The sequence below is a fragment of the Dreissena polymorpha genome, chromosome 7, assembly GCF_020536995.1.
Source record: "Dreissena polymorpha isolate Duluth1 chromosome 7, UMN_Dpol_1.0, whole genome shotgun sequence".
Classification (NCBI taxonomy): domain Eukaryota; kingdom Metazoa; phylum Mollusca; class Bivalvia; order Myida; family Dreissenidae; genus Dreissena; species Dreissena polymorpha.
Genome location: NC_068361.1, coordinates 23,217,275 through 23,239,854, shown reverse-complemented (window position 1 = coordinate 23,239,854; position 22,580 = coordinate 23,217,275). Strand labels below are relative to the sequence as shown.

The following is a 22,580-nucleotide window of genomic DNA, read 5'->3' as shown; positions in this document are numbered from 1 at the left end:
TGAAGTACTACGTAGGTCATGTTAACAACCTATCTATCTCATGTAAAGTACTACGTAGTTCATGGTAAGGGTTTAACAATATTGTGGGTAGTACAAAGTCGATAATGGAAACGACAAACCAATCTTGTGTGAAGTACTAAGTAGGTCTTGGTAACGATAACCTATCTCATGTGAACGAGATAACCCACACGAGTTCATAACGGAATGCATCCAATTTTTTTTGATGCAGTGTTTAAAGAATGGCTAACAGCGACTCTGAAATATACAATTATGTAAACCAACCTTGCATCAGCCATTTTGAATCATGTGTTAAACAACATAATATATATCACCATTTAACTTTGAGCAGAAGGCTGTTTTGTGCATTTGTAGACATCTGAGGAGTCTTGAGACAAATGTAAAATGTGAGGGCCCGGTTTAAATACCTAACCTACAGAAACGTTTTTAGCTTTCTGCGTGACATCATTGTTTAAGCATGCCTTGTTACAGCATGAAAGAAAACTTCTAACTTAATATTTCATTATCTAAAGCAATTATAAACAAGATAACTAAGCAAAGCATCAAAGGACGTCGGGAATTTCAGCGTAAAAGACAATCAATGAAGTTACATGGAACGATTTTTTTCTACTGTAAATATTAATATATTGGCCGATTATTTTAATCAAAATAGAAAAAGATACAGGTATAACCATTATCTATGATTTTTTGTTATAACCCCCAAATGGGTGGCAGACTCCTCCCCCCCTCCAAGACGTTTCTTCCCCAGACGTTTCACCCCCATTTTGGGGGTGAAACGTCTAAATAATATGAAAATGTGTATTTGATGTAGTTATTTGTAATAATGCATCTTATGTGTCTTAATAATTAAGGATTAAAAAGATGATGTAAGTTGTGTCCTGAGTGATTAAAATATTAATTAATGATTTTTGATGGTTGTTTTTAGGGAAGCCTCTACAAATTTTACCAATTAATTATACTTGTTTTTATAAGTGCCTGAATTTTTTCTTTCTTTTATTGAGATCATTGACAAATTGAGTAAAAGCACAGCTTTGAAGTTCTTTGATGGTAATTTTAAGTGGAATACTATGATACAAATTAAACAATTATAACTATTGTATTGATGAATTGAGTAAAAGCACCTTTGATGTTCCTTGATAATCATTTTAAGTGGAATAGTATGTTACAAAGTAAACAATTATTGAATGAATGAATTCATTCTGCTACAAATTCAATTTTACCTAATACTAAACATACTGTATCAATATCTATAGTATTACATACGAGTCGCCGCACTTCAGTGCAACACCAATCATGTGACCACTGAGGTGTGGCAAGTCTTTACCCCAGGGGCATTATTTGAAGAAACTTAATAGATGACTACTAAATTTTAGCCCTGACCCTTGTGGTTTTAGAGATGAAGAATTTCGTAGTTTCCACTGTGTGTTCATCTGGAAAGCAAGTTACCCCAGTGCAGAGCCAATTTTGACCGCAGGGGTATACCTTGAAAAACGTTGTAGAGCATCATCGTATGATTTTAAATATTGAAGCCCTCACTCTTTTGGTTTTTATAGATTTGTACAGTTTTCATGTTTTAAATAAATATTTTTGATCATGCGACCTACATATGAAAAGGGCTGGAACAATTTTAACAAATTAAAAATAGATGCATCCGAGGATCACACCTGTCAAGTAATTGTTTAATCTTACAACTGCTCAAAGGGAAAAGTCGTAAACAGAAAAAGTGTACACATGCACCTCAAATACTAAAGTACGATGGACATCACGATATCCCAAAAGTTCCACATGAGCACCTTTTGTTATGTGAGCTAAAGAAAATAGTTACACGAGTCAATATTAAAGAGTTTATTAAATGCATTGTACTACTTCTGACTGCATCAATTTCATGGTCTATATTTCCGATTTGGCAAAAACTAAAATGCGTGAAGAACACGCTTTATTAAATGGTGTTTATTTGTTATCTACTTACTTAAACCTTGATCAGACCCAACCGAAAATACTCAGATTTTTTTTTATATTTCAATCCGCTGACCCAACCTGAAGTCAATGTTTGACATCTTTGGGCCATAGTTCCCATTATAGTTTGTATAACATATCGAGGCTATGTGAACAAAGTAGGATTGTATGAAGCAGGGTCAGCGAGGGCATCTAATTAAACAAAAAGACTCAAACAAACCATAAAATATCAGTTGTTTTATTGGTCTTATTTCATGTCAAAATCAATTCACACTTTAATATACATTTCAAAACGCAGCTATAATCTACGACCATGTCAATATCTGACTGGACCATCACGCAAACAGCAGGAGAAAAAGTCATTACATGATTAGGCTGAAAGTATACACACAGATGAATACAGATTAAGTCTTTAACAGACAGAGATAGTTGCCTCCATTTGTGTCAAACAGTTATTAAACATAATCACAGAAATACCATGTTTACATTTGGTGACGTAATAACACCATGCTATCATACCACGCCTACGCTAATTGGGCCATGTCATAATAAACACCAAACAATACATTGATCTGATGACATAATAACTGCCCTACTCAACTCGTGAACTTGTGATGTCATGACCACTTTACAGATCCATCAACATGTGTCGTCATGATGACCTTGAACATGTACATGACATGTCATAGTAGTGACAAATACTCCTCAATGAGCGTATAAAGTAATATGCAGCATTTGCTAACAACCAAAAAAGGGACCTTTTAGCGTAGCAAGTTTTGTCACTAAGGATGATTTTTTAACAATGATGACCACAATTCACTGCTAGATATGAAAACCAGAATGACAGACACTGCAAGGAGTTGTAATGGATTGTTTATATAGAGGATATTAGTTGGATTTGTTCAAATATTGATTTTAATTCACGAGTGATCATAGAAAAAATATTTTTTCTATGATGACTAGTGAATTAAAATCGATATTCCATCAACCAAATTCAACAAATTTTCATCTTATTTTATGATTTAAAATGATAATTTCTGTATTTTGCTGAAATAATGACGTCTTAACGTCATGAAACCACGTCATCTCACAGTTCAACATGTGACAGGCCAATCAGATAAAAAATATTTTCTCAAAGATTATCCCACAGAACAACAGTGAAATTTTCATGATTAATTTCACAGTTTGAACCAGTGAATTATCAATTTTAATTCAATGACATTTCTTTATAAACCAATGGAAAGCATCAAATTAGATTTCAGTATTTGTTATCACATACCATGATAATTTACATCTTCAGAAACACTTTCAAAAATATGACGTGGTCGAATAGGTGTGTGAACATATTGGTACCTGCTTCACATAAGAGATGCCCATGAGGTTGTTGCACCATAATCATAACTTAACTTGATAATGTCCAGATGAAATTTAGACTAACATCCCCGCACACACACACCTCCACATATTGCTTTGACACATCGGTAGATGTTTGACCATTTTATCAAGCAAAAAAATGCTCCTTTAAATAAGACATTTTATGCCAATAGAAAGAACAAGAGCTGTCACTATAGGATGACTTATGCCCCCTATAAACGCTTGACAGAAGTTACAAGCTTTTTTCGAAACCTAAACGCAGATTTTGAAACCTAAACGCGGACCCTAAGTTCAAGTTCAAGGTCACAGGGGTCAAAATTTGTGTGCCTATGGAAAGGCCTTGTCCATATACACATGCATACCAAATATGAAGGTTATATCTCAAGGGACATAGAAGTTATGAGCATTTTTCAAAACCTAAACACAGATTTCGAAACCTTAACGCGAACCCTAACTTCAAGGTCAAGGTCACAGGGGAAAACATTTATGTGCGTACGGAAAGGCCTTGTCCATATACACATGCATACCAAATATGAAGGTTATATCTCAAGGGACATAGTAGTTATGAGCATTTTTCGAAACCTAAACGCAGATTTCGAAACCTAAAATCGGACCCTAAGTTCAAGATCAAGGTCACAGGGGTAAATATTTATTTGCTTACGGAAAGGCCTTGTCCATATACACATGCATACCAAATATGAAGGTTATATCTCAAGGGACATAGAAGTTATGAGCATTTTTCGAGACCTAAACGCAAATTTGGAACCTAAACGCGGACCCTAAGTTCAAGGTCAAGGTCACAGGGGTAATTTTTTTGTGCGTATGGAAAGGCCTTGTCCATAAACACATGCATACCAAATATGAAGGTTATATCTCAAGGGACATAGATGTTATGAGCATTATTGGAAACCTAAACACAAAGTGTGACGGAAAGACGGACAGATAGACAGACGGACAGTCCGATCACTATATGCTCCCTTTTCTTCAAAAGGGGTCATATAAAGTTCAATGGACAAAATGGTCACCTGAGGGGAAACAAAATTGTCCACTACTACTCCTTATGAAAATGGTGTCCAGCAACAATTAAAGTTGTTAAACAGACAAGAAATTCTAACAGACCTAGAAAACCCAACCAACCACTTGATGACTTCAGACAGTGATGTTTTTGGAATAATTTGATATAAAATTCCCTTTACATTGTTTATCTGATTGGCCTGCTACATTTAAAAATAGTTGAAGAACAAACTGCCAGTATATACATGTGATTCTTCAAACTTTGTTGGGGAATGAAATGATGAATATTACAAACAAAAAGAAAACAACATCAGTAATACATATGTTCTTGCTAAATGAACACATAAAATTAATGATCTTTGGTACTGGTGGAAAATTGTTTTTTAAATTTTAAAACTTACAAAATGAAAAAATAAAGTATGATTATGTTGAAATAGTGTCTGCTTCATTTTCAGAGGGGTAATCACCTGACAAACAAGATGGCGAGGACCATGCCAAGCAGGTGTTTTTCAAATTTTCTTAGCCTGAGCTGTAATTTTGTGACCAGCTAAGAAATGTTGCAGAATATAGTCAAGATATAGAGCAAATATTAATATGATATAAACGATTATCACTTTCTTGCCGATTTGAAGCGGGATTTTAACAATTAATACAAGCAATCAAAGGTATAAAACAGCGAAAAATAAATGTCTTGGCATGGAAGTGGCCATCTTGTTTTTCAAGTTATTACTCCCTCTGTAGGTACAAGATACAGAAAATGATCAGACCTGATAGACACGTTTGAACAGTGAAACTATGTTTTAAACATATAGGTCTATATTAAACAATTCTTAAATTCACATCCACATATTATTATACATGAGTATACATGTATATATTATATTATACATGTGGTCGTCTCGATGGCATTGTCAGAAGATTGAGTCATTTCATCAACATTGAAGTAAATCCTACACTTCAAAACCATTCATTATCTTTGTTACTGTCACTAATTTCAAGACATATTTCATCTAAAGAATCAACATGAAGAGAGAAACAAAAGCCGTGCACATGTCAACAACAATATGAGTGTATAGTCACCATTGATACTACCCTGTCATGATTTATTTAACACAGTGTACAATTAGAACTTGAGAAATGTCAGATTTATATTTGTTTATTGACAAATACATTACAAGAAAGTGTTCTGATGTATAGTTATCAAACCTCAAAGTTGTAATTTTAAATGTGTCAGAACAAGAATCTATTAGTCAGCGCCTGGCAAACAACACAATTAGGAAATATTAGTACCTTTGTTTATAGGTTAAAGTGATTTATAGTTCATATTTCATGTATTATATTCAACAGAGCAAAGTCACTTAAATTTGATACATTTTTCACCTATCCTCACCCAAAAGAGAATCCAATCTCAAACATAGTTGCAACTTCCAATATTCTCTGTTGAAAGTCTCTTCAAGACATATTTGTTTCCCAGAAAGCTGGTGCGTCAGAGGCAAAGCTAAAATGGCTATGTGCAAACAGCATAAACCAAGAACAGCCTGCGAGTAAAGTTTGAAAGGCGTCAATTTAAACCCTTATATACTGATAAGCAGCAAACAGAATTAAACCTGAACAGACTGCAAGTTACTCGCAGGCTGTTCTGGGTTTATGCTGTTTGCACATAGCCATTTTAGCTTTGCCTCTGAGTGTGAAAGGCTTAAGTCAACATTATATCAAAACATGGAGCCTGGCTTATTTTGGCTTTTTGGTGAAACTTTAAAAATAACATCGAAATATATGTGTGTGTTTTTTTTATCTAAAAATAATGCGTTCATTAATGAATATATATAAACAATATTTGGCAATGTACTGCTGCCCTATAATAAACATTATGATATCAATACACAGTTTAATTATTACATTTACTAAAAACATAACATTAATATTATGAATGAATTATTTTATATAACAAATAATTAATTGTACATTCAACACATCTACATTTTATTTTAATTATAGTGCATAATTTTAATGATCATCCAAGTTACAAAACAACTGTTACTTAATTACATGTTTTAAGTACATGTATGTTAATCAATAACTTTGAGATACAAAAGCAGTGATCGTACGCCAGTTTAAGTTCAAGTTGTACACGTATACATGTATAAGTATTGCTTAACTGTTCACCATTATGTAATGCCCGCCTAAATTGAACTGTGTTTTAGAGTATTCAGCAGAACACAAGTTCAAATATGAAAAAAACAACATCACATTTCGAAATACCTAATATTTTAATACAATGTTAGCCCTTACCACTTTTACGTATTTTAAGGCATTTGTAGTCCCTTAGAAAGTTAAATTTAATTGATGGCCTTTTTACTAGATCCAAGTTTAAAAGGTTTCAGTTCCGACCCTCATGAGCTGAAAACAGCATAAAACCTGAACAGTCTGCAAGTTACTAGCAGGCTGGTTTGGTTTTATGCTGTTTGCACATAGCCATTTTTATTTAGCTTCTAAGTGGGAAAGCGTTGACAGAAGACTTATGATAGCATACTAACACCAGAGGCAGTGTGCAATGGCCACTGAAAGTAGGCAGGATATCAGAATTGTCAAACAAAAAAATTTCTCTTTCATCACAAGTCTTGACTCTAGGCAGGCATTCACAAAGCTCTTTAGAATTTTTTATTAAAAGTTCGGGGCATAAAACTTTGCGTAATACAATGTACGTTATAACCCCTCTGATTCAAATCCAAGACATATCTACCAAAAAAAACCACAAGACGAGTCACTTCAAACACTACGTCTAAACGTATGATTTGCATTACAATGTTTGAGTGCACAACAGATGTCATGTGATGTGATAATGAAATGTGATACTGTTACATAAGTTTAACACTCGAAACCTAGATGCACAAATGGCATAACAGAATATGAATGATGGCTGATAGATTATGGGTATAACACGATAAATGAACGTTACATACAATTTGATTGTTACAAGGGCTGTTTGAAAAACATGCATGCCCCCCATATGGCCTGTCTGTTGCAGTGGCAGCCATTGTGTGAATACGTTTTTTGTCACTGTGACCTTGACCTTTGACCTATTGACCTGAAAATCAATAGGGGTCATCTGCGAGTCATGATCAATGTACCTATGAAGTGTCATGATCCTAGGCAAAAGCGTTTTTGAGTTATCATCCAGAATCAATTTTACTGTTTCGGGTCACCGTGACCTTGACCTTTGACCCGAAAATCAATATGAGTCATCTGCGAGTCATGATCAATGTACATATGAAGTTTCATGAACCTAGGCGTAAGCGTTCTTGAGTATCATCCGAAAAACCATTTTACTATTTTGGGTCACCGTGACCTTTGACCTAGTGACCGACCGACCGACATGGGCAAAACAATATACCCCCTCTTCTTCGAAGGGGGGCATGAAAACTAAGAAACATTTGAATTTCCAAGTGAAATTCTAACACAAACTTCACCAACATATTAAACTTATTAAAAGCAGCGTGTTTTCTTCGTGATTTCCATATTCAAATTGAAGTCTTCATGAGTCATCAATCAACATGAGTCTGAAAAGGGATTTGCAGTGCGAAATTGAGATCTATGAAAAATGTTGAAACTCCACAACAACTTCCACCAGTAGAACCGTTTTGTAGAATGGAGGTACTCACAATCAGGTAGAATGTGAATGGACAGATTGTGTAGAAGAAATATCAGCAATAGCCATATTTAGCAGCCTATCTAGTGAACACACAAAGGCTTTCAAGTCAGAGTCCCATGGACCAATTCATTCCGTTCGTCCAATTTCAATATCTCCATGCAGAACTTCTGACCAGTAGCAGTCAATATCTCACAGAATTTCAGAACAAAACTTTTATTATAACTGATACATTAAATATCTGATACAATTTTGCACAAAACCCTTAATTCCAGCCAGTAGAAGTTTATATTCCAAGGGTTCAGCGCAAGACTATCTCATCTAAATACGCAGTTTATATTCCATGAGTTCAGCGCAAGACTATCTCATCTAAATACGCAGTTTATATTCCAAGGGTTCAGCGCAAGACTATCTCATCTAAATACGCAGCTTATATTCCAAGGGTTCAGCGCAAGTATTTCATCTAAAAACATCTAATAAGCTGATCCAGTTTAAAGCCTAATCCCCTGATTCCTTGCTCGCTCATATGGGACTTAAACTAGACTAGTCATTATTTCTTTTTCTTCTTCACGGAGGCCTGTTGGGGAGGCGAGATTTCATCCTTATCGGGTAGACTGGTTCTCTGCTCCTCCAGACGGCTAGACTGGACCTTCTGGATCAGCCCGAAGAAATCTTCGTCTGGGACGGTTGGGGCGGGGCGGTTGTGTGGTAGGGCACTATGCTGATCATCAATTCGGGATCCCTGCAATATATACCAGGTTTTTAATTATTTTTTTAGGACCCATACAAAACACTTTTATAGAAGTGTGTGTGGGGGGGAGGGGGGTAAGGGCGGTGGCTGCACATAACAGGCAAAATGTCAACAAACATTTAAATGAATTTTTTTCTGCATTCCTAGAAAACACTCTTGAAGGGGTGGGGGAGGGTGAGCGTGTATAACACACAAAAGGTTGGCTCACCCATTGAATATAATGCATATTACTGGTTTAGAAAAGATAAAGACTGGTTGTTTAGCTTTAATATGTAGAAATTCATTAAGAAATATTCATCTGACAGCTTGTATGACCGTTTCTTAAACTTAACCAGAACATAACAGTACAGATCAGAAATTTATTACGATTTGTTCATAGAACACTATCAGTCATAATCATGTAATTATATTTTATAGACAGCAGTGTCCGACAAATAGCCCGCCGGGCTACTATAAATCTATAAGAGCGGTAGCCCGTTTTATTGACACACATACGTAGAATAAACACACTGACCATGTGTTTCTACACTGTGTATTGCTTATAATCCGATAACAAAGTGCAATCAATTATCTAATCAGTCACCGACCACTTGCCGTAAACAGTAACAGTGTATTTAAATCATCCAATCAGAATCAACATTTGTCGTCTGCTAATAATATAATGAGAGCCGGTTGGATAATTGGCGCACATGATGCAACATAATTTCGCAGTTTGTTAACCGCAACAATGAGTAATAGCGACAACGTTTTTGATGTCGTTAAATATCCAGGGACGCCGAACATTAAATAAATCAAAACAATAGCGGATTCTTCAAAACGGTAACAAAACTGAAATGAACATTAATAACAACGGTGTGAACGCGTTAACACCTGCTAATTAGTTTGCATTGTCAATCAATAATTCGATTAATCGACTGTTAATCAATAATCCCATGTATGCCCAATTTTTTAAATCAACTTATGGGTGGGTAATATAGACGATAAGAGTCATAAACACAAACGTTTGAAAGTGTCAAATGAATTTCGGCATATGGTTCTATTTAAAGATATGATGAAATAAGCTCCCAATCAGGACCGTTCAATTGCAACATGCGTAAATCACCTGCCACGGTTTGCACGCGTTGTGTACAGCTATTTTAGGTTACAAAATTCTTCATTTAATAAATGAATTTCTTTGTCCAGATAAAAAGCGCGCAAAAATTGGCATGGGTGTATTTGTTTGTAAAAAAAATTTCGTAGCGGGTACAACATTGAGATCATTTAATTTCCAATTTAGTCTCGTTGTGAATTTCAACTAAAGTACCGGGGTATCTCGCGAATTATTTGGAATTGACATTTCCTCTTAATAGATTATAATGTAAACACGCTGTATCGTTACCGTTACACTGTATCAGTTCCTTCGTTATTGAAACAATTATTGTATTGTATACTGACTGCACACAAGTGTCGTAACATAAGACACGTAAATTCGGACAGTACTTAAAGTCGGACACAAGTAAATAAATGATTTAATACTCTTGATTTCTTGAAACTCGGTATTTGTTGTTAAAAAGGGCGATTGCAACACCATACGAGTCAATCGTATTGATTATCTAAACGCTTTATTTACGTTTCCAACTTAACGTGCTGTCCGAATTTAAGTACATATACATGTGCACATACATGTAATATGTAATATCTACATGTAGTATATGATTTTCTTTGGTACATTTACATTTAAGTACATGGTGCCTGTACTGTAACATTAATAAACAATATTGACTGTGTACATCAGACTACTTGCTGTATTATGTATATGTATGTATACATATTATGTATATGTAAATGAAGAAACAAAATAAAGATGAAAACCTGCCTCTTATCATTTTGTAGGAAAATTTTATGGGCTACCAAATATTTTTATTGGTAGCCCAGTGGGCTACCTGAAAAATAAGAAATTTGTCGGACACTGTTAAGACATATCATGAAGTCATTTGCAAAGTAAGTGATAATACAGTAATCAAAAGTGTACATTCCATCTAACATATTACATGACAGTGGTAGGAAAACAACAGGGTGGCAATCAGCTATTATGCTCTTAATATTAACCACATAATCAACAAAAATGCTCTGCATCATGCCATTTTCTCCTCGGAAACTCATTAGAAACTCCTGTTTAATGAACAAAAAAAGAGGTCACATCACATTTTTACCTGACAACGCATGAGCATTTCAAAGAAGCTGTCGTCTGGTACGTCGTTAACGTTTCTCTCTCGGAGGTATTGGTTGATAACGGCTTGGGAGTTAAGACCTGGAAACTGCGGTAGTGAGGCCCGCTGGTCGTTCATGCGTGACCCCTGAATGCCTGCCACCATGTCCAGAAAGTTCTCGCTGTCTGGGGTGGACACTGTGGAGAGATATGAACCAATAAGGTTAGGAGAATATAATAAAATATTGCTGTCTGGCATAAACACTGCGGTATGATGTCAACCAGTCACGTATGGAAAATATAATAAAATAATTTCTGGGGTAGACACTGCGGTTTGATGTGAACTATTAAAGTTGGGAGAATATAATAAAACAATGTCTGGGGTAGACAATGTGGTGAGATCTAAACCAGTCATGCTATCACAAAACAGTCAAGAGAGAACATGATAAACAGCCTAATATCAAGAAAATAATACACAAGTAAAATGATGAACCAGTCTAATAATAAGTCAAGGACAAGGAAAATGGTAAACCAGTCACTATAGGTGTATACATCAATCAATAGAGGAAAAAAATATCAACCAGTTAAATAATGAAAATAATAGATAATAGAAAACAAGCAATGTGTTTGTGAAACACTATGTCCCCATATATTTGACCTTTGCCCTTGAAGGCTGACCTTGACCTTTCACCACTCAAAATGTGCAGCTCAATGGGATACACATGCATGCCAAATATCTTCAATATTGCAAAAGTGTACATTAAATGAACGATTTTGACCCATATATTTGACCTTTGACCTTTGAAGGATGACCTTGACCTCAAATTTTCCACCGCTCAAAATGTGCAGCTCCATGAGATACACATGCATGCCAAATATGAAGTTGCTATCTTCAATATTGCAAAAGTTATGGAATATGTTAAAGTTGGAGCAAACAAACACACAAACCAACCAACCAACAGACAGGGCCAAAACTTGTTTTTTTATCATTTGGCAGGTACAGATAATTATCTCCCTTTGAAGCTTATTACTTCCCTTGGATTTGTAAGGATGGCCTTGACCTTGACTTTTCATCACTCAAAATGTGCAGCTCCATGAGATACACATGCATGCCAAATATCAAGTTGCTATCTGAACGGACATAGAAGTTATGAGCATTTTTTGAAACCTAAACGCAGAAAACTTAACACAAAGTGTGACGGAAAGACAGATGGACAGACGGATCACTATATGCCCTCCTTCGGGGGCATAAAAATAGAGGGAACAAGAGCTGTCACCATAGGATGACATATGCCCCCTATAAACGCTTTGATAGAAGTTATGAGCATTTTTCGAAACCTAAACGCAGATTTCGAAACCTAAACGAGGACCCTAAGTTTAGGTAAAGGTCACAGGCGTAAAAATGTATGTGCCTATGGAAAGGCCTTGTCCATATACACATGCATACCAAATATGAAGGTTATATCTCAAGGGACATAGAAGTAATGAGCATTTTTTGAAACCTACATGCAGATTTCGAAACCTTAACGCCGACCCTAAGTTCAAGGTCAAGGTCACAAAATTTGTGTGCGTATGGAAAGGTCTTGCCCATATACACATGCATACCAAATATAAAGGTTATATCTCAAGGGACAGAGAAGTTATGAGCATATTTCGAAACCTAAACGCAGATTCCCAAACCTAAACGCGGACCCTAAGTTCAAGGTCAAGGTCAGCGGGGTCAAAATTGTTAAGCCTATGGAAAGGCCTTGTCCATATACACATGCATACCAAATATGAAGGTTATATCTCAAGGGAAATAGAAGTTATGAGCATTTTTCGAAACCTAAACGCAGATTTTGAAACCTAAACGCAGACCCTAAGTTCAATGTCAAGGTCACAGGGGTCTAACTTTTTGAGAGTATGGAAAGGCCTTGTCCATATACACATGCATACCAAATATTAAGGTTATATCTCAAGGGACATAGAAGTTATGAGCATTTTGAGAAACCTAAACACAAAGTGTGACGGAAAAGACAGACAGACTGACGGACAGTCCGATCACTATATGCCCTCCTTCAGGGGCATACAAATTAAAAACAAGTCAAGTGAGCTCTTAAAATGATTAAACCAGTATGGAGTTTCTAATATGATAAACCAGGTATTTAACCAGTCTATTGTTGACTCCTTTGACAAATGTATGGAAACAGTAAAAATATTTTTTTTTTATTGGATGAAAACAGGAGACAATGACTGATGTCTTAGTAGACAGCCTGCAATGACTGCTATCAATCATATATGACTCTTTTAATTGACAAACTTATAACATTTGGATCATAAGTGTCCTAGATCTAACGGGCAAACAATTAATAAACAGATGGAATTGTTTCAGTTGCAGGATAACTTAACTTTTTAAGTTTTTGCAAGATCCTATTTCTTATGTTTTCACTGTTACCAAAAACCACAATATTTGTCAGACAAAAAACCCCTGAAATAATGTGTATTTTCCCCATATTTATCCACATACTGAATTTCATAAATTTAGCTTCTGTAATTTTTGTGTTCTAATATGATCCATATTAATCTGAGAGACGTAGCTGTAATAACCCTAATGCTCCCATTGTGGCTCTCTATCCACATATTGAGTTTCTTCAAATTAACTTCAAAGTACTCTTTGAGTTATTGCAGGATGCAGATGATTGGGACAGTCGGACACACAGACTTGGGCTATGGTCCCGTTTGGTTACACGGGTAGAGGACTAATTAAAGAGAGCACTTGTAATGCTAACACGTCTATGTGTGACAAGTGCCAATAACTAATATGAATCCATATAAGCCTGGGAAAATGTGGCTGAATGAATGAGCGTTAAGTGTCTTCCAACAGACTTGGGCTATGGTCCCGTTTGGTTACACGGGTAGAGGACTAATTAAAGAGAGCACCCGTAATGCTAACACATCTATAAGTGACAAGTGCCAATAACTAATATGTATCCATATAAGCCTTGCTCTGGGAAAACGGGGCTGAATTAATGAGCGTTAAGTGTCTTCCAACATTAGCCAGGGAAGTCTGTTTATCAGAGACGACACTTTCAGCTGTAATGGTATTTTTTAGTTGAAAGAAATTGTCTTCATAGCGAAAATCGATGTCAGGCAGAAAGTGTCGTCCCTAATCTGGGTCTACACTTTGAGCATGTGCATTAAGGCCTATTTTTCCAGAGCAAGACACGTATATAAGCAGATACACTTACACATTTTTGCCTAACATCAGTTCAACACTTACCCAGTTTGGGTTTGTTCTCCTTGTTTTCTGACTCCAGGAGTCCATTTTTCTCCCCAGGCAACTTGAGGCTGCACCGCTGCTCGTCGATACGGCGACCTTGGAACTTGCTAAGCAGATCAAAGAAACCATCATCTTCAGGGGACAGTGTCTGAATAAAAGAAATTATATAACTATCACAGGATTGATGAAAGACAAAGCTTGCGGCAATTATAATATACTACAGCTTACCTCAACCATAGGGCCCTGATTCTTGGCTATGCTTGTCTCTGATGTGGCTACAGCTTACCTCAACCATAGGGACCTGATTCTTGGCTTTGATTGTCTCTGATGTGGCTACAGCTTACATCAACCATATGGGTCTGATTCTTGGCTATGATAGTCTCTGATGTGGCTACAGCTAACCTCAACCATAGGAACATGATTTTTGACTATGATAGTCTTTGATGTGGCGACAGCTTACCTCAACCATAGGGACCTGATTCTTGGCTATGCTTGTCTCTGATGTGGCTACAGCTTACCTCAACCATAGGGACCTGATTCTTGGCTTTGATTGTCTCTGATGTGGCTACAGCTTACATCAACCATATGGGTCTGATTCTTGGCTATGATAGTCTCTGATGTGGCTACAGCTAACCTCAACCATAGGAACATGATTTTTGACTATGATAGTCTCTGATGTGGCGACAGCTTACCTCAAACATAGGGACCTGATTCTTGGCTTTGATTGTTTCTGATGTGGCTACAGCTCACCTCAACCATAGGGACCTGATTCTTGGCTATGATAGTCTCTGATGTTGCTACAGCTTACCTCAACCATAGGGACATGATTTTTGGCTATGATAGTCTCTGATGTGGCTACAGCTAACCTCAACCATAGGAACATGATTTTTGACTATGATAGTCTCTGATGTGGCGACAGCTTACCTCAACCATAGGGACATGATTTTTGGCTATGATAGTCTCTGATGTGGCTACAGCTTACCTCAACCATAAGGACATGATTTTTGGCCATGATAGTCTCTGATGTGGCTACAGCTTACCTCAACCATAGGGACATGATTTTTGGCTATGATAGCCTCTGATGTGGCTACAGCTTACCTTAACCATAGGGACCTGATTCTTGGCTATGATTGTCTCTGATGTGGCTACAGCTTACCTCAACCATAGGGGTCTGATTCTTGGCTATGATTGTCTTTGATGTGGCTACAGCTTACCTCAACCATAGGGGCCTGATTCTTGGCTATGATTGTCTCTGATGTGACTACAACTTACCTCAACCATAGGGGCCTGATTCTTGGCTATGATTGTCTCTGATGTGGCTACAGCTTACCTCAACCATAGGGGCCTGATTCTTGGCTATGATTGTCTCTGATGTGACTACAACTTACCTCAACCATAGGGGCCTGATTCTTGGCTATGATTGTCTCTGATGTGGCTTAAGCTTACCTCAACCATAGGGGCCTGATTCTTGGCTATGATTGTCTCTGATGTGGCTACAGCTTACCTCAACCATAGGGGCCTGATTCTTGGCTATGATTGTCTTTGATGTGGCTACAGCTTACCTCAACCATAGGGGCCTGATTCTTGGCTATGATTGTCTCTGATGTGACTACAACTTACCTCAACCATAGGGGCCTGATTCTTGGCTATGATTGTCTCTGATGTGGCTTAAGCTTACCTCAACCATAGGGGCCTGATTCTTGGCTATGATTGTCCATGATGTGACTACAACTTACCTCAACCATAGGGGCCTGATTCTTGGCTATGATTGTCTCTGATGTGGCCACTGTCATGGATTTCTGCACCTTGGGTATCTTAGGTCTTGCCCCGCCATGTACTGGGATTGTCTCTCCTTTCTTGTCCGGCGTGAGCTTCATCAACTCCATCTGTTCCATGCTGTGTCGCCGGGAGACGCCGGTACGTCGGTCTGGAATTTAAAAATAATAATTTAATTTTTCATAATTTTATGTAATATGTAAATTTATATATATATATATTTTTTTTTAAATTATAGTAATATTTTTATTTTATATAAAAAATACAATGAACAATTTTATTTTATTGTATTTTTTTCTTTTTATGTTTCATTTTAATAAATATTCAATGATTTTAAAATATCAGCAATTTTATATAATTTTGAAATACTTAAAAAAAATCTTTTAAACAAAAAATATATTTGATACTCAAGTTGTGTTAATTAACCCCTTAGCACTTAGATATGCACTTTGACTCATTTGTAGTCCATTAGAAAATCGAATTAGATTAAACACCTTTTCATGCTAGATCCAATTTTTAAAGGCTCCATCACTAACCCTGATATTGAGATGAGCAGCAAACAGCATAAAACCTTAACAGCCTGCAAGTTGGCTGTTCTTGCATAATGCTGGTTGCATACAGCCATTTTCACTGGACTTAATGCATGGGCATCAAGTGTCATCCCAGATCAGCCTATGCAGTCCTCACAGGCTAATCAGGTATAACACTTTCCGACTAGATTTGATTTTCTTTAAAAGAAACTTCCTTATTACAAAAAATTCAGAAAAAAAGCGGACAGTCCTTTGTTGACCGCACAGGCGTATCTGGGACATGTAAGGCATGTGCATTTAGCCCAGTTTTCCCAGAATGTGAATTGTTAAAAAGGTATAACATACACATTCCAACATCCAGATGGTCCAAGGGGCTGGGCCTGTGTCCTTCGTCTGGCCCTACTTCACTGCCCAGCACTGACTTGAGGTCAGCAAGGTTCATCTGGGCAGTAACCTGACCTGTCTCATCTCCAATCTGAAAACACATCATCAAGCAATATATATGTGAGTTCAATTATGGAAAAACTGTGATTAACGCAGGTGCATAAAAGGTCCTATCAGATTAGCCTTGTTAGTCCACTGCACTGTGCCCACTGCACAGGCTTATCTGGGATAACGCTTTGGGCATATACATGAAGCCTGGTTTTCCAGAATGAGGGAAAAAATATTCTGCTTCCAATAAACACTGATGCCCTTGGTGGAAGCCTTGTCAGTATTGATTCATTGGCCCATTTGAATAAGGCCTAGTAGACAAATAAGGTGTAAAGGTCAAAACTGAGATCATGTGATTTGGCTTGGTAAAGTGTTCATAGATAATAGTCATGCAAGTATCCATGTCTTGCAGAAAGTGGTGTGGATGCAGTCAATTCAGGTAAACCAAGAAATTTAACTTTCTGAATTAGTCTTTAGTAAGTGTTTAAAAGTAGGTCAATACAAGGTCAAAATGAGGTCAGTTAATATGTGTGTGTTGATAGTGTTCAAAGACATAAGTCATGCAAGTATTAAAGCTTTGTAAGATGCATAATTGATGGAAAAAAAACACACTTAATTTTGGTAAAACTTGTCCAGACAGACGGACTAATGAACGAACGCATGAATGGTTGGTCAGGCCAATTACTATGTATACGCTTCCAACATCAATTGATTCCAGAAGCACAAAACTACCACTTATTGTAAAATAACAGTTTAGACCCCATACTTATTTAAAGCAATCAAGCAATTAACATTAAATTATTTAGATTGACTTAATGTTGGACATGGATATTTACATTTTGTAGAAAAGGACAATTTTACAACTCAGGGGCCATAACTCTGCCGTTCAGAGCTCACCAAACTGGGATCTTTGTCTAAAGCACACTATATAACTAGAATCATATCAATAAAAAAGAACTGACTCTTCAATCGGAAGACAGTCCAGAAGTGTTGGTTAAAATTTTATCCTACAGCTAAATGATTTTATAGAACAAATACGACTCATAAAGAAAAGATAAGGTTTTCTTTATCGCTATTTTTAGAGCCGGTTTATAGAAGCATTTTTTTAGAACATGTGCATAGGGACTACTTTTTTGGCCCCTGATTGCGTCATTTAGGTCAATGGGGACGCAGTCGTTTAACGAGTTTACGAGTGTGTGTGTGTTTACGATGGATTACTATAATATTATGAATGTGAAAAACACAGTGTTTGGATATAAAACTGGAATGAAACTGGTGAGACTGCATTTTCGATTTAGTTAAAATGTTGAATGTACTCGAATAACGTGATGTTTTGTTGAACAATTGATGGATTAAATTTAAGAAAAGTGTCAGTGAATTGTTCTTTAACTTTTCGAAGGAAATCAATGTCGAATTAAAATGGTAATTTCTTTGATGGTTTAGTCGTTCCTTTGTCAGTCGATCAAAGAATGTCTATCCACAAAGAATTGCCTGCTTACAACCAGTGCCTTAAAATGGAAAAGATGGATGGCGATGAAGAAATTTGTCTAGAATTTTAACTCATCATGGAAGCAAATTAAACATTACGAAAATAAACATGGACGTGGTTATCATACAACTTTGGTGAGTAGAACAATAATTTTATGTAAGTAAGTATAAAGTGTGTAAAAAGAAGAGTTGTTTAAAGACTAAAATTAACAATATCGGCGGGAATAAATGCTGAATCAAGCTTCACGTAGCCACGGTATGTGTCTACACATTTTGTAAATTTCCAAATGGCAGGAGCCATGTTTGTTTTTTGGTGTTTACAGTGGTGAAACAAGAATTGTAGTTTGAACACAACCATCTGTGTTCTACTTGAGTGTGTTACATTTGGAACGCTGGTCAATTTTGAATCGAGGCGTATAAAGTTATTTTGTTATTTTGTCTCGTTACTTTTCTTTTGCGTGGAATTCTTAAGGACTATTTCGATTTCCGTAAACAGGAAAGATCACAATAAATATTACTACCCAATGTTAGATTCAGTTAATTTAATGTGTTTTTGCTTTTATTTTAGGAATAAATTTAATAAAACAATATTTATATTCGTGTCAGAAAGGCTTACAAGGCTCGGCAAGCCTCGCCATGTAAACCTTTCTTCACTCTTGGGATAAATTTAAGTACACAATCACACTTACATAGTATTCTCTATGTTCCTCTAAAGTGATCTCATAATTTCAAAACTGATCCTGTTCAGAAAAGCAAACATCCTTCCTAACTTTTAAGCATCCTATTTTTCCAAATTCTCAAGGTACAAACTTCGAAGATTCAAGTTAGTTTTCTTAAAATGAGAAATTTGTTCAATGCGCAACAAAAATTATTGTCTATTACATTTATTTCTGCAACATATTGTTTGCTTTCTGTGTGCATCGCAAACATTCACTTTACATGGTGTGAAAAAAATGTTGGGGAAAAAAAATTGAATCTTTAAAATTCAATAAGTATATTCACTTTGGATTCACAGTAAACACACCAGGAGGGCATGATCAGTTTCCTGGCTTACCTCTTTAGAGATCTCGAGATGCTTGTTGGCATACTGGAGAGCCATCTTGTTATGCCCAAGGGCCGTGTGGGCGTTCCCGAGGCTCCAACACGCCCGACCCTCCCTGACCCGGTCTTCAAGCTCCTGGGCAATCTTGAGGTGCTTCATGTGGAACTCTATCGCCGGCTCGTAGTCCTTCAGGAGCGTGTATGTGTTCCCGAGGCTGTAACATGCCTGGGCCTCCAGCGCCTTGTCACCCAGCTGTTTGGCAATTTGTAAAGTTTTCCTGTTGAAAATATAAAATCAGGGATTGTATTTAGCCTTATTCAGAAAACTACTTCTTTGGAACGAAATAGATGCATCTTCCCTTCCTTTTTGCCTTGGGAATTGTTTGGATTGAAATTGGTTTTATTTTTTATTTTTTCCACTATTGAGAGAAAGCTGTTTATGGGTACTTTAAGGAGGAAAAATGCCTGGGCCTCTAACACCTTATCATCCAGCTGCTTGGTAATTTATAACGTTTATCTGCAGGAAAATACAATTATAGTGATTGCTTGGTGATTTTCTGTGGAAAATGTAATGACAGGAAATTTTCTGTGGACAAATGTAATGACAGTAAATTGAATTGTGGACAATGTAATGACGGGACATTGAATTAAAGCAGAATCCTGCTTTTTGATGCAGCCACTTTGAACATATCATAATAGATCTTGTTTGGTGATCTGCAACGTTTTTGTGTAAAGAAATAAAATATATATAATGCTTGCTTGATGTTTTGTAACATTTTCCTTGGGAAAATATATGATTGCTTAGTGATTTGTAGGTTGTCCTGTGGAAGATTATCATAGTTTTTACTTATTGATTTAGAAATTGTTACAAAAAATATTATCAGTTTTAATTTGTCAATTTGAAATATGTTTCTATGTAATATTTGTCTATGGTTATATATAATAATAGTGCTTGTTTGGCAATATGTAATGCCTTTCTATGAAAATTTAAAATAATAGTGCTTGCTTGATTTGTAACGTATTTTTTTAAGGAAAATATTAAAGTTTGTAACGATATTCTGTAGAAAAAAGTACTAAATGTGCTTGCTTGTAACATTTTTCTAAAGAAAAATAGGCAATTGGTAATATTTTTCTGTGGACAATTACAAGAACAGTGCTTGGCTGGTGATTTGCAACATTTTTGGTAGTACAATATAATAATTTGTAGCTCGATGAGTTTTTTTACCAATTAAAATATTTTCTTACCTGCATAATTATGAAATAATTACAAGAGCACCGCATAACGGGTGCCACGCTCGGCTGCGTTGCAGTTTTGAAAAAATGAAAGCTTGTCAGAATTTTGTGTGTGTGTTAAATTCACAGAGACCTTGACCTTTAACCAAGTGACCAAAAATTAGGAGAGGCGTGTAGAACTCATCAAGGTGCAGCTACATATGAAGTTTCAAAGTTGTAGGTGGAAGCAATTTGATTTAAGAGCCGATGTTAAAAACCTTAACAAAATGTTAAGGTTTTAGCAAAATGCTGAAGGCAGACCACCCGACGAGCTGGCTACGACAATATCTTGGGTTTTCTCTGAAAATGCCGAGCTAAAAACAGGATAAAAATTAAAATGGTGAGCATAGAAGGTAAGCGGGTCCACACATAATTCCACTGGGTTGGAACGGACCTCATAAACTTCAGAATACACACCCAAAGAAGTTAACAGTTTGACTGCAGAAAAAGTTCACACAGTTTTATAAAATCCCAAAAAATAATAACAATAAGAGATGTGTTTGTCAGAAACACAATGCCCCCTATTGCGCCGCTTTGTAGCCATATATTTGACATTTGACCTTGAAGGATGACCTTGACCTTTCACCACACAAAATGTGCAGCTCCATGAGAAGTAAGTAAGAGATTGAATGGAGAAAGGAAAATTATTCTTTTTTGACCTTTGACCTTGAAGGATGACCTTGACCTTTCACCACTCACAATGTTAAGCTCCTGGAGATACACATGCATGCCAAATATCAAGTTGCTATCTTCAATATTTAAACAGTTATGGCCAATGTTAAAGTTTGACGCAAACACACAAGAAAACAAACCAACAGACAGGACAAAAACTCTGGCGTAGGGAGTGTTTTTGTTTTTGTAAGATTTGAAATGGTGACCTATATTTTGAGTTGACCCCCCTTACCATCAAACTTTGCTTACAAGGATTTTGTATAATATAATGAAAATTTGGACAATCTAAGGGCAATAATTATGGCATTAATTATGATGAGAAATGTGAATGCTAGAGTGTTTACAAACCAATGTGGACGAACTGACAGCGGACAAAGACCAATCCTAAAACCTCATCTGAGCAATCAGGTGAGCTAAAAAGTGTGTTTCACCGATCAGAGCCATTTTCCAACTTGTCCAAGAAATCAATAAAACCAATGTATTGACTAAGTTTCACGATGATTAGGCAAAATATGTGACTTCTAAAGTGTTCGATCACAAGGTTCTCTCTATAAAGTCACATAAGGAAAACTGCCCCACCCCCCTGGCAGTCATGTTTATTGACCCATTGGGACCATTTGCATACTCATCTGAGATATATATAAAACCAATCTTTTCACCAAGTTTTATGATGATTGGGAAAAAAAGTGACTTCTAGAGTGTTCACAAGCTTTTTTTACTACATATATTATTCAACTGACCGGAATCATTTTCCAACTCAACTCTCGTATCAAGGAAACAAATGTTCTGACCAAATTTTATAAAATATGGGCAAAAAATGTGACTTCTAGAGTGTTCACATGTTTTCACTATATACATATAGAGAAAAATGCCCCACACACTTGCGGCCATGTTTTTTCACCGATCTGGACCATTTTCAAACTTGTCTGACATATCAATAAAACCAATGTTTTGATTAGCTTTCATGATGATGGGCCAAAATTGTGACTTCTAGAGTGTTTACAAGGTTTCTCTTTAGCGATTTAAGGAAAAATGCCCCGCCCACTGGCGGCCATGTTTTTTATCAGACCGGAACCACTTTTGAACTCAACCAACATATCATTAAGACAGACATTTAGACAAAGTAACATGAAGATTGGGTATTAAATGTGACTTCAACA

The 22,580-nt window shown here is 36.4% G+C and overlaps 1 protein-coding gene across 1 annotated transcript in view; it reads right to left on the bottom strand.

Annotated features, from left to right (window-relative positions):
- The window catches only part of LOC127839530 (G-protein-signaling modulator 2-like), a 111,944-nt gene that overhangs the window by 76,004 nt on the left and 13,360 nt on the right, over positions 1–22,580 (bottom strand). The window contains exons 6-8 of the mRNA XM_052367921.1: positions 19,490–19,754; positions 16,861–16,990; positions 15,946–16,136 (exon numbers count right to left, since the gene is read on the bottom strand). Of these exons, the coding sequence (XP_052223881.1) occupies positions 15,946–16,136; positions 16,861–16,990; positions 19,490–19,754 (586 nt within the window). The remainder of the gene's footprint in view (positions 1–15,945; positions 16,137–16,860; positions 16,991–19,489; positions 19,755–22,580) is intronic.